At 36.4% G+C, this 11,169-nt stretch overlaps 1 protein-coding gene across 1 annotated transcript; it reads right to left on the reverse strand.

The window, feature by feature from the left end:
- Positions 1-832: 832 nt before the first annotated feature.
- Positions 833-4,107, reverse strand: LOC125246113 (lipopolysaccharide-binding protein-like). Its single transcript, XM_048156976.1, has 5 exons — positions 4,062-4,107; positions 2,894-3,011; positions 1,691-1,802; positions 1,068-1,199; positions 833-993 (listed from the first exon to the last, which is right to left on the reverse strand). Exons 2-5 carry the CDS (start codon positions 2,997-2,999, stop codon positions 834-836), a joined length of 510 nt encoding a protein of 169 aa, XP_048012933.1. The 5' UTR covers positions 3,000-3,011; positions 4,062-4,107; the 3' UTR covers position 833.
- Positions 4,108-11,169: the final 7,062 nt, after the last annotated feature.

The raw sequence follows: 11,169 nt of genomic DNA on the forward strand, positions 1-11,169 counted from the left end.
TAAACGTGTATGTGTGTGTGAAAGGAGAATTTGTGTGATGTGTGTGAGAGTAGAATGTATGTGTGTGAGAGTAAAAATGTATGTTTGTGAAAGGAGAATGTATGTGTGTGAGAGTAAAAATGTATGTAAAGTGAGAATGTATGTGTGTGAAGTAAAAATGTATGTAGTGAGAGTGTATGTGTGTGAGAGTAAAAATGTATGTTTGTGAAAGGAGAATGTATGTGTGTGAGAGTGCCAGAATGAATTATGGCTTGTACGGCCCCTCATAGACAAAACTTCCCGACAGCCAACTGTCTACTTGGTGTGTTTCTGCCTTTAGAGCGTTCCTAAGAAACGCTATATACAGATCCACAATTAATATAGCTAATGCATAATGTTTAAATTAATCTAAAGTGAAGGTCATATTAACCCACTAGTAATGATTCAAGTATTACCAAATCCTTCAGAAGGAATTACTAATTATTTGGATCAGTATTCTAAAGTGAAACGCACGATAACTCACTAGTAATGACTAAAGTGTTACCAAATTCATCAGAAGGAATTACTATGCAAAACCTTTCATTTGAAAGAGCAACTGTACTGAAAGATTTCCTGATTATTTGAATTGTGAATGTGACACAGGGCCAAATTTACTACAGCTTACTCCAGCGCAAACCATCTTTTGGTGTTAAAAAACTACTGTCAGAATTTACTAAAGACTGAAAAGGCCCAGAGAACTTTATCTGGCCCATAATCTGGCCTTTAATAGGGTGATTTAGCATTGAACATTGACTTTTGCATTGAACATTGACTTTTGCATTGAACATTGACTTCTGCGTGTTAGTTGCACAGCATTACCTGGGCCCACCATCAAATCTGACGCTGACACTTCCCACAGATGCTGCACAGTTAATAATGCTGATTGTTGGGCGGCCAGTGACGTCGTTCTTGACTGCAATATTGGTGCTAATGGCCAGTTCACTCACACTGAGTTCAAATGATCCACTGAGTTTTCTGTGACATTAAAAATTTAGCATGTTACATTGTTCCTGAATTTAATTCATTAATTTAGTTGAAACTCTACTTACATGAACCAGAAGTATTTGACTTCCCAATTTCCACGCATATTGATGAAGCCATTGGCAACTGAAAGCTTGACTCCAGTGCCAGGAACTAACCCCACTGCTGAATTGCCAAGTCCAATTTTTCCAATCTGCATCCTGTCAAGAATATTGGAAATACTATCACAATATTTTCAACAATTCAATAACTCTGTAGCTTATATAAGACCGTTGTAAGCAGGACGAAGCAGAGGGCAATGACAGTAAAGGATGAGAGAGGACCAGGCCTGGACTTGTTAATGTGTGTGTGGCAGTCGTCCATGAGGGGCTGCCGCTTTTACTTTCATTTTGAGTTAATTTATTTTGGTTATTAAATTTATGTTGAACATTCGCTGGTTCCCGCCGCCTCCTTCCCCGAACAGCATACCATGTTGCAATCACTTTATCTTATTTGCTATATTTGTCAGTAGGGAACAACCCTAAAATGTCAACAGTGGAAAATCACTTACAATCAAGTGGAGTATAAAAATTAAATAGAAATCAGTTTCATACAATAAGAGGTCATTTTGAATATGTCAATTAAGATTAACCTCTGGAATTGCTTAGTAGGAACTTACAGGACCATGAATTAGAAGGGACATTCATCTTACCCCGTTAAACTGTATTCGACATTTCCAACAACCACATTTGCTGATCCACTTATGTCCGATAGTTTAATAGTTCCGAGTTTCTGCTGGATTGCGTCAATTCCCAACTGTCGACCTGCATTCAAAACAAAATAACATTCATAAGCTGTACATCAGAATGAGTGTCCTGATATATGTCTCACAAACCAAGTATAAGTAGCTACCTTCAGCAAATTATTATTTTTTTCTCTCAGTCTCTATCCAAAGTTCATAGTCATACTATTACTGTTTAAGCAAATACTTAAGATCCTAAGATTGAATCATTCTAGCAGTGATTAATATGTTTCTTGTATGTTGTATGTGTGGCAACAACTTCTTTACCCATAACTGATGTAACGGCTGGACCAATCAGACACGAATGATTCATTATATTTAAAGAACAATCCAGCAAACTGTGTTAGAGTTCCATGTGTTACACCATCCCCCGAAACTACAACGGTGGTTTACGACTCTAAACTCACTTGAATCAGGCCGTAGGAAAAACCCATAGCCCTTAAAAGACTTAAAAACTGGAACTGGCACTGTTTTTGTTCTGTAAGTTGAATAGGGCAGGTGTAGGACATACAGCATAAGCTTTTTGAAGAATACAAAAGCGCAGTTTTGGCGGAAACACTTGGAAGGCGATCATTTGTTTATATAAAGCATATACATTTACATTTTTTTCGAAAATGACCGATCGTTTCGCTAGATAAGACCCTTATTACTCATCTGGTATCGTTTAAAGGCCTTTGAAGCTGCAGTGAAACTGTAATTTTGACCTTCAACCGTATGGAGGCCATTGAAGTCCACTATAAGGAGAATAATCCTGGAACGTTTTCATCAAAAACCTTCATTTCTTTTCGACTGAAGAAAGAAGGACATGGACATCTTGGATGACATGGGGGTGAGTAAATTATCAGGAAAATTGTAATTGAAAGTGAACTAATCCTTTATCTTTTGTAAAAGCTTTACGAAGCATAAATAGTCCTTACTTTAGCTCACAGAGACAGAGCAAAAGAAAGAAGGCCAAACTCTACATACACATGATCACATGATGTCAATTCAGAGTTTTACCTAGAGCTTTTTTGAACCACTATGATTACAAGTTTTTGTTCTATGGTAACAGTTACAAACATTCTCTTTTTTTAATTCCAAAGAGTTACAAGAAGTCTTGTTTTGCTTTCTTACCGTACTCAAGCCCCTTCTGAGTCAGTGTGACTTTAACTCCTGCACTGCTGTCTGTAGCCACTGAGACCAGGTTCACAAGAACCAGAACACACCAGAGGAACATCATATTCAATCTCACCTATGAGAAACATATATCATAAGCATAAAAAAAGGTGTTATACTTTCCTGGTCATTCCTTTGGTTTGGGTCTTTTTTAACTGAAAAGTTTAATTTCTACATTTTCCTTTTGGTGCTTAGATTAGTCTTTAAAGTTTACAGTTAGGAATTTAGTTGTGTTTAGTTCTTTTGTTTGTCACCACACTTGCTTATTTGACTTGTACAGTTGTTATTTGTGGATTATGAATACTTGTAGATATTAATTTACAACTTCTTCTTTTTCTCCATTGTGCTCATTGCACTTTATATAATACATACCCTTTTCTTTCATGGTATTATATGTATTATTTAGCCAGTGAGCTTTGGATCATTATCATGCTGCTGTAATTTTTCACTTTTATAATGCTTATGGAGACTGGGAGTCATCATGTCAACCAGTATGTTTGTATATCCACATCTATAAATGTCACCTCCCCAATAAACTCTGGATATGTGTAGCCGTATATGATCAGACAGAAATCTGTAGTTTCAGCAGTAAAAAGTGGCAATGAATTACTCCCTCAGTAAAGGCGTAATTCAAGCTACTTTTATTCAGCAAGAACATCAAAGATTTTTAACAGTGTCACAAAAGATTCTATTTCAAATGAATGCTGTTTTTTGACTGTTTAATTATCAAATATTCCTGAAAAACAATGTTTCACAATTTTCACAAAATATTAAGCAGCACAGCTGTTTTTGACATTGATAATCATCAGAAATGTTTATTGAGCAGCAAATCATCATATTAGAATGATTTCTGAAGGATCATGTGACAGACTGGAGTAATGATGCTGAAAATTCAGCTTTGATCACAGGAATAAATTATATTTTAAAGTATGTTACATTATTATAAAATGTAATTGTTTTTACTGTATTTTTGATCAAATAAATGCACCATAAGAGACCTCAAAAACATTTTTAAAAAAATCGACCCTAGAGTTTTATATATTACACAATAATATTACATTATATGTGCATGATATTTATGACATATTTTCTACCCAAAACATAAATGGACAGCATAAAAACTCACCTTCAATCCTGAGCAGCTAAATTCTGCACTACCTTGATCGTGAATATTGGCCTTGCTTTTATAGTGTAACCACACCAATACCTTTTGCTTTTTTTTTTGGCCTTATTTTTGGGGGTTTTTTTGTCCTTATTTGTACAATAACTATTGCCTGAAATAAAAGCAACAACATACCAGGATGTTGGCTGACCCAAAATTTCTTAATATCTGTGATCGCTTCCTTTTATTTAATGCTATCATGTTCAAAACATTGCCTTTGATTCTTATTCTGTGCGCTGCTCTCTAAGGGGAAATCAAATATCCAGAGACCCTCTCATTTGACAGAATGGTTTTTCAAAGAATAGGATATCGGGTGATGGTACCCGATTAGATGGAAATGGCAATAGGGTGGTGGAGACCAAAGCAGCTGTCTGTCCAGTATCACTGTATCCACCTTATTTTTCCTGTAAAAATGGGCACAGTCATTTCCCGACAGCGGCTAATGAATCGGAGGTCTTGCACATTTACAGAAAACAGCTTACTTCCGTGTTAAAAAAATAAGATGGATAGATGTATCCTCAGGGGAGAGCTCTACCGAGAAGGAAGAGTTTGCCATTTATCTGAAGATCCTCCTTGGATGTAGTGCATCTGGATTCACATGAAATTTGATCAGAAAAATATCGTCAATTTTTCTCCTCTCATTGTTTGAAACTTGAATGAGATGCCAATTACGAAATTCTTATTATTGGTGCTGCATTGTCTGTTATTGCATATAATATGTTCAGGATGTCCAGCCATTGCATGTTACTGTGATTCTTTTTCCCTTGAGGTGGTCAGTTACAGAAACATGGTGCATATTTCTGAAACAAAAATGCTCTTGCAGGGGATGTAGGGAAGGCAAATGTATGGTACTGCATCTTAAATGAAAATTAATGGACAAAATGTGTGGGAGATGCTAACAGAGAGGACGATAGTTTATATTTTAAGGATTAGTCCACTTTAAAATTACCCCAAGCTTTACTCATCCTCAATCCATCCTAGATGTATATGACTTCTTCTTTCTGATGGACACAATCAAAGATATTTTAATAAATATCCTGACGCATCCGAGCATTATAACGGCAGTGAATGGAAAACAACGATTATGAAGCTCAAGAAAGTGGCCTCATCCACACCCATCCATCATAAACATACTTCATAAGGGTGTAGGGGGTTAATAAAAGCTTTCTGAAGCAAAGCGATGCATTTGTATAAGCAACGCCAGACCACCTTCTGTATTCAGCTTACTAAAAACACTTTTTTAATATAGAGATAGTATATTAAAAGCACATTTCAGTTCACATTCATGGTGTCTCAAAATAGCACAGTTGAGTACACTTAGATGTTCTTAAGGTTATCTTAATATACTAACCCCCGGTTTCACAGACAAGGCTTAAGCTAGTCCTAGACTAAAATGCATTTTAAGATGTTTTCACTAAAAGAAACTTGTACGGACAAATCTTAAAATATGTCAATGCCATTGTTCAGTCTCAAGATGCACACCAGTAATGTTTTTTTCTAGTGTACCTGTACGTTTATAAAAGATACTTAAATATCCTAATTGAACTAAGGCCTAATCATGGCTTAAGCTAAGCCCTTTTTGTGAAACCGGGCCTAAAAATTCTTCTTACTACTTCTTAAATACAAAATTAGTGCATGAAAATAGAGCACTTTAAGTACATTATGGAAGTGTAGTTTTTCACCTTTAGTCAAACATGTTTTCTCTGCCACTTGTTCATCTCTTTCAAAACCTGCTGAAAATAAGCAGATAATGGTGAGCTGTCGATGATACATGTTGTGTGCCTTGTGTCTTCATTTTCCCACATTTTCCCACTAGCATGTCCACTTTAGACTTTGAAATGATGCTTACCAGGATATTCATGTCATGTTTTGTGGGTTTGTCAGAACTGTACATAATGCATTTTGTAATCTTGTGAAAGAAAATGTGGCAAAGTCTCTCAGGACTTTCTCATCTGTTTACCTAAAGATTTCCTGATGGCTTTCAAAATGAATGCAAATGTGCAAGACAGTAGACTTGAAGTCATCCCATTTTCCCCCATGCAGATCTCATATGCTCATTTGAAGTAGATGATGTGTTCTTTGATGAAAGCAAGAATCACACTTTATCTTAATGCCCAGCTGTATTCAGTTTTGACCTGGTGAATCACCATTTGTGTGTATTTTATGCAAAAAGAAAAGCTGAAATAGCGTACACAGCACTCTCTGTCTTTTCTTGTTTGCATGAGTTATGACTTTAGCAAGCACTCATTACAGCTGTCAATCAAATTACATGAACATAATTCCTGCCCTTCTGTGGATGATACACTTCCTCATCCTGTGCTCCATAAGAAACATAGAGAAACATTTCTACACATGAAACAAGAAGCTAATAAACACACATTTACAATAGTATATGATTTGTGTAATTTTCATGCTTTTAGGGGTATTTTCATATCTATAAAGGATGTTTACATTATAAATGCTATAATGCTTGCTGTCAAGTATTTATGTACCCTGGCTTCATCTGTGCCTTGCAAAAGGGTGTTTTCAAAGGTAGAAGAAGATGAGTTTAAAAAAAAAAAAAATTCACCTCAGCCCTAAAACAGTTGAGAAATTCATCTTTTAAAAAAAACAAACAAAAAAAACACCTAAAGTATACCCTCTTCATCATTTTCCTTGTTACTCAAGCAAATTCACAATCCTCTGCCAAGTTAAACCCAGACACTTTACAATTTTAGAATAATATTGTCCCTCCTGCCTATTATGACCAAAGAATTGATTTACACACATTTGATAGCCCCATTCATTTCAAGCCAAGTACAACAATCATGTTACACAATCATTCGTCCCCTTGGAATTATAAGGTTGTGAAAAAAGTCCACTTGAGGCGAGTAGAACCAAAGTGCACTTTTATTCACAACAATCCAAAACATGAACAAAATGTACAAAGGCTTGGCTTGACTTAGCATGGCTTAGCATGGCTTAGCATGGCATGGCATGGCATGGCTGGCTGAAAACACAAAACTCACCCACAATGGATACAGAGAACAAAGCTAGAAAAGAGAACAAAGAAAAACATGAGGGCTATTTATACAAAGAGACTAATGACAAACAAGCAACACCTGTGAACAATCAAGACAATGACCCAATCACAAACAGAACTGATAACCACATGACTAAATCAACCAATAGGCTTGTTCAACTTGATGCAGCGCCACACAGACTGATCGGTGGTTGACTTGAAGCAGTGCATGGCAATAAGAAATTTTGTCTGACTTGAGACAGCGCCGACGCCATGTGACTGTGACATATGGCATCAAAATACCGCAAGAGCGATTTGAGATCAGCCGCCTGAGTCAGCCAGCGCAGTTTCTCAAGAGCAGCTGTACGAGCGCTGATGACGACACAGCTGTTCCACGATTGGCCGGATTAGTCAAATATTGCATTTATTTCACTTCAGCTGTGATAAAGTATGCAAACGCAGTATGAGCATCACTACAAGAAGCAGAAAGTGTCCGACTTTATGTCTCCGTTTTCAGTTCCTCGCCACCTGCACGTGGCTACTCTCGCCGATCTGTTGCATCCAGCCGCAGTCATGCTGCGTTCACACCACCTTGTATTTACCGGAATCTTGAAATGACAACACATGATGTTATATTTGGAGTTGTTCACGTCCTTTTGGTCCTTGGACTGGGAATTATGGTTTCCATGGCACCACTATCTACAGCTAAATTAATCTACAGCGGTCAAGTGGTATAGTGGCCACGTGGTACATGTGGGAGCTTTCAGAAAACTCCCAGCTTACAAGCTGTAATTACGAGCTCTACGAGGACATGAACACATTTTACAAGCAAGAATCTCACAACTACAGGAATTACGAGGCCGCGTGAACGCACCTTCAATCTCGAACACACAATATATAACACATGAGACTAGGGAAGCACATGACATGATCACATGAGGACAAGGGAATCACATGGCATCAGGGAACGCATGGCAAACATAACATACACAGCAATGAAACAAAACATGAACTTGAAAAATAAACCACGAAACATGAACATGAAACAACACCAAAACAAGACATTACAAAGATTCTGACATTTTTTTTTTTTTTAATTGAGTTATTCACATATTTACATTATGTGATGTTTTTGGTAATGTTGAGTACATTTAGGGACTTTGCCAAATTGGCCAAGCATTTTTAAATAAACAGGGTTAGAGATTGGTTATTTAGTCAACAGTGGCATTTACAAGATTATATTTTTCACTCATCCATGACGGTTAGTAGTGCCTATATCTGTAGCTTTGAGGCCCATGATCTTCCATTTTTCCTCCCTTTTGTACTCCTGGAGTACGTTTTCTAGCAATACCTTGTAACCCCACCTCAGAGTCATCACTTGCCGTCTTCCTCATGTAATTTTTATAGGTCTTAGAGTTTAGGTCGTACAGTTTCTGATGACACTATTTTCTCCATCTAGTCAACTTTTATATGGAACAAAACAAACATATCCAGCTGCCTAAGATCAAATACTGTACATACATTTAAATCATTACAAATTGAAACACGTACTGTACCTCATTGCTATCAGGAACCTCTGAAGGGTACCTTGCCTCTCGACCAAACATAAGTATGGTGAGAACTTTGTCATACTTGCCTTTAGATTAATGTCCCATTTTGGAAGTTCAACTTGTTACATTTTTGTGATCATGCCTGCTAAATTATTTCAACCATGAACAACAAAGTGTAGTTACAAGATACCTTTGGGACCATCCCACTCATTTCTCCGCAAGGCCATTTGTTTATGGCTGGTATGGTGAACACAAACTCCTTTTTTATTCCCAGCTTCTGACAAAAGTCATTATTAATCTGGAAAAAAATATAAAATGAACACTGATCATAACTTAAAACCACAAGGCAACTGTCTCTACCTATAAATAAAACCAAAACTCTTACCTTACTGACAAACTCTTTGCCTTGGTCTGTCAGAAGCATTTTAGGTGTTCAAGATTTATATGGGGAAAAATATAAAATGCAATCAAACTTCTGAGGACATTTTGGTTCTCTCTCCACTGTCAATCATCTCACACATGTACTGGTGACCCATTAGACCCATTAGTCAGTTTGCCAACTAGATTCATGCCCACCAGTTTCAGAGGCTCTGTAATCTGAAGAAACAAAACTCTTAGAGAACAGAGTGTATATTTATTATTAACTCAACTCTGTTGGGATGTAGGAAGACTTCTCTTTCAAAGTAGAACTTCTGGTCTGACATTCAGGGTATTGAACTATCAGAAAGATAGATCACTGATACACAATTCATAATGAAGAATACCCTCCACAATGAAGGGATCTGACCCAAAGTGGGATTCTTCACAGAGCTCAATTTACTCATTTCCATTTCAGGTAGTTACAGTGAATGCAGTATAAAAATCATGAGTACACTGAACAGACACACCTTTGCCAAAATTTCCATTAGAAAGATATTAAGACACACAAATGCCCATTTCTACATGTTATTAATTTTATTTTTGAGTAGCTCAATTTTATTTTGTAGTACTCCTCCTGTAAATAGGGTACTATTTTCTGCTGCTTTTCAGTCCATTTTATTTTGCTTTACAAATTTGCTTCCACAATTTCAGTGGTTCAAATACGACGTAAAATGCAACATTTCACATCCGGGAACTGCAGGAAAAGCAGTAGAGTTCTGATTCATAATCTCCATCTGCTGTTAGTCCACCTCACCAGCAGGTGGTGCAAAAGCCTGTTGACAAAGAGCAGAGCGATGGGTAGAGAGTCATTCATTCATTAAAATGGATTTACAGAAATGGAGCAAGTGGTAAACTTATTTGTGTTGATTATCAGGGCCAGTATAAATGCAGAAAAACTGATAAAGACAAAAAAGTTGTGTTTACATTTATTTCAATGTCTTTACTGTTACTTTCCCTGTGTAGCCTACATGTAAGCAGCTTTCTCTATAATGAACAAGATTATAATTTTATTCCCCGATGCTCATGTACCGTTAAATCTGAGATTTGTCAAATGAAATAAAATGGACCGAAAATTGCCTGTCGAATATTATAGGTTGTATTTTTAAACAGAATAAATATTTTGGAAGTGAAATCTGAAAGGTGAATATGGATTATTGAATTTTTAACAATGAAAATGTGTGTGAAATGTTTTGAATTGAAATATTCACAGCTTAAATATACAACCATGTTGAATTTCAACCCATTAAAATGCAAGCCCTAAAAATACAAGCATGGTTAATTCAATGCATTTGTTTTTTTACATTAGTGCAATTCAACAAGCTTTTTGTTTCAAACACAATTGTCATTATTTTACTTCCATATTGTTCAGTGCATAGAATGCCAAATAGAAATATGAGAAATGGCTTTATGTAAAATAAAAATGGGTCTTTATGTTGTGTTACTTGGCTGTTGGTTTATTTTATCAGCTGAATCATTGAGCCATCTGTGCCCTCTTTCAAACCGGTGATGCTTGTTTCTGAGTGACCAAAGATGTTGAATAAGGTTTGGGCTACTTGGGACAGCAGTTTAACAGGTGGTCCATCCCCTAGTAAACAGTGCAGTGGACCACATTTGTACATATCATTGTTTGAGATAACTTTGCCAGCGGTTTTAAATAAACTGATAGCACTCACCTGTGTGTGATGACTCCTGCTTGTGTGCTGCAATTTCCTCTCTGGCTTTTGATTGCAACACATACCAGTGTTTCTCAAGGTCTTCACTTGTTCATACAAGCAGGGGGAATAAAGCGTTAATATTTTAGGCTAACAGTAAAACACTGTTCGTCTGTCTTTCTTGTTCTTCTTGTATTTGACTCCATGTTTGCTACATTAAAACCAACATTCAAACCACCACTTAAATAGCATATATATTGAGTAGGAAATTAATAGCATGGTAAATAAAAATAAAGAATATATTGTTTTTATCAACCACACCCTGCTTCATTAGGAAATGCAACTTTTCTGTGCTAGTTGTACCTCTTCTGCTTATAAAGAATGAGAACTCAACTGAGATTTAAGAAGGAAAAAAGTTATGAGAGATAATGTTATATATTAAAAAAGGG

Source organism: Megalobrama amblycephala, linkage group LG14 (genome assembly GCF_018812025.1).
Source record: "Megalobrama amblycephala isolate DHTTF-2021 linkage group LG14, ASM1881202v1, whole genome shotgun sequence".
Lineage (NCBI taxonomy): Eukaryota > Metazoa > Chordata > Actinopteri > Cypriniformes > Xenocyprididae > Megalobrama > Megalobrama amblycephala.

Bases quoted from the DNA above. Each gene is read 5' to 3' on its own strand.
- LOC125246113 (XM_048156976.1), bottom strand. From the start codon at position 2,999: ATGATGTTCCTCTGGTGTGTTCTGGTTCTTGTGAACCTGGTCTCAGTG. The intron at 1,200-1,690 runs GTAAGATGAATG...TATTCTTGACAG, and splicing joins GTCGAATACAGTTTAACGGG to GATGCAGATTGGAAAAATTG. The intron at 994-1,067 runs GTAAGTAGAGTT...TTAATGTCACAG, and splicing joins GTCAAATACTTCTGGTTCAT to AAAACTCAGTGGATCATTTG.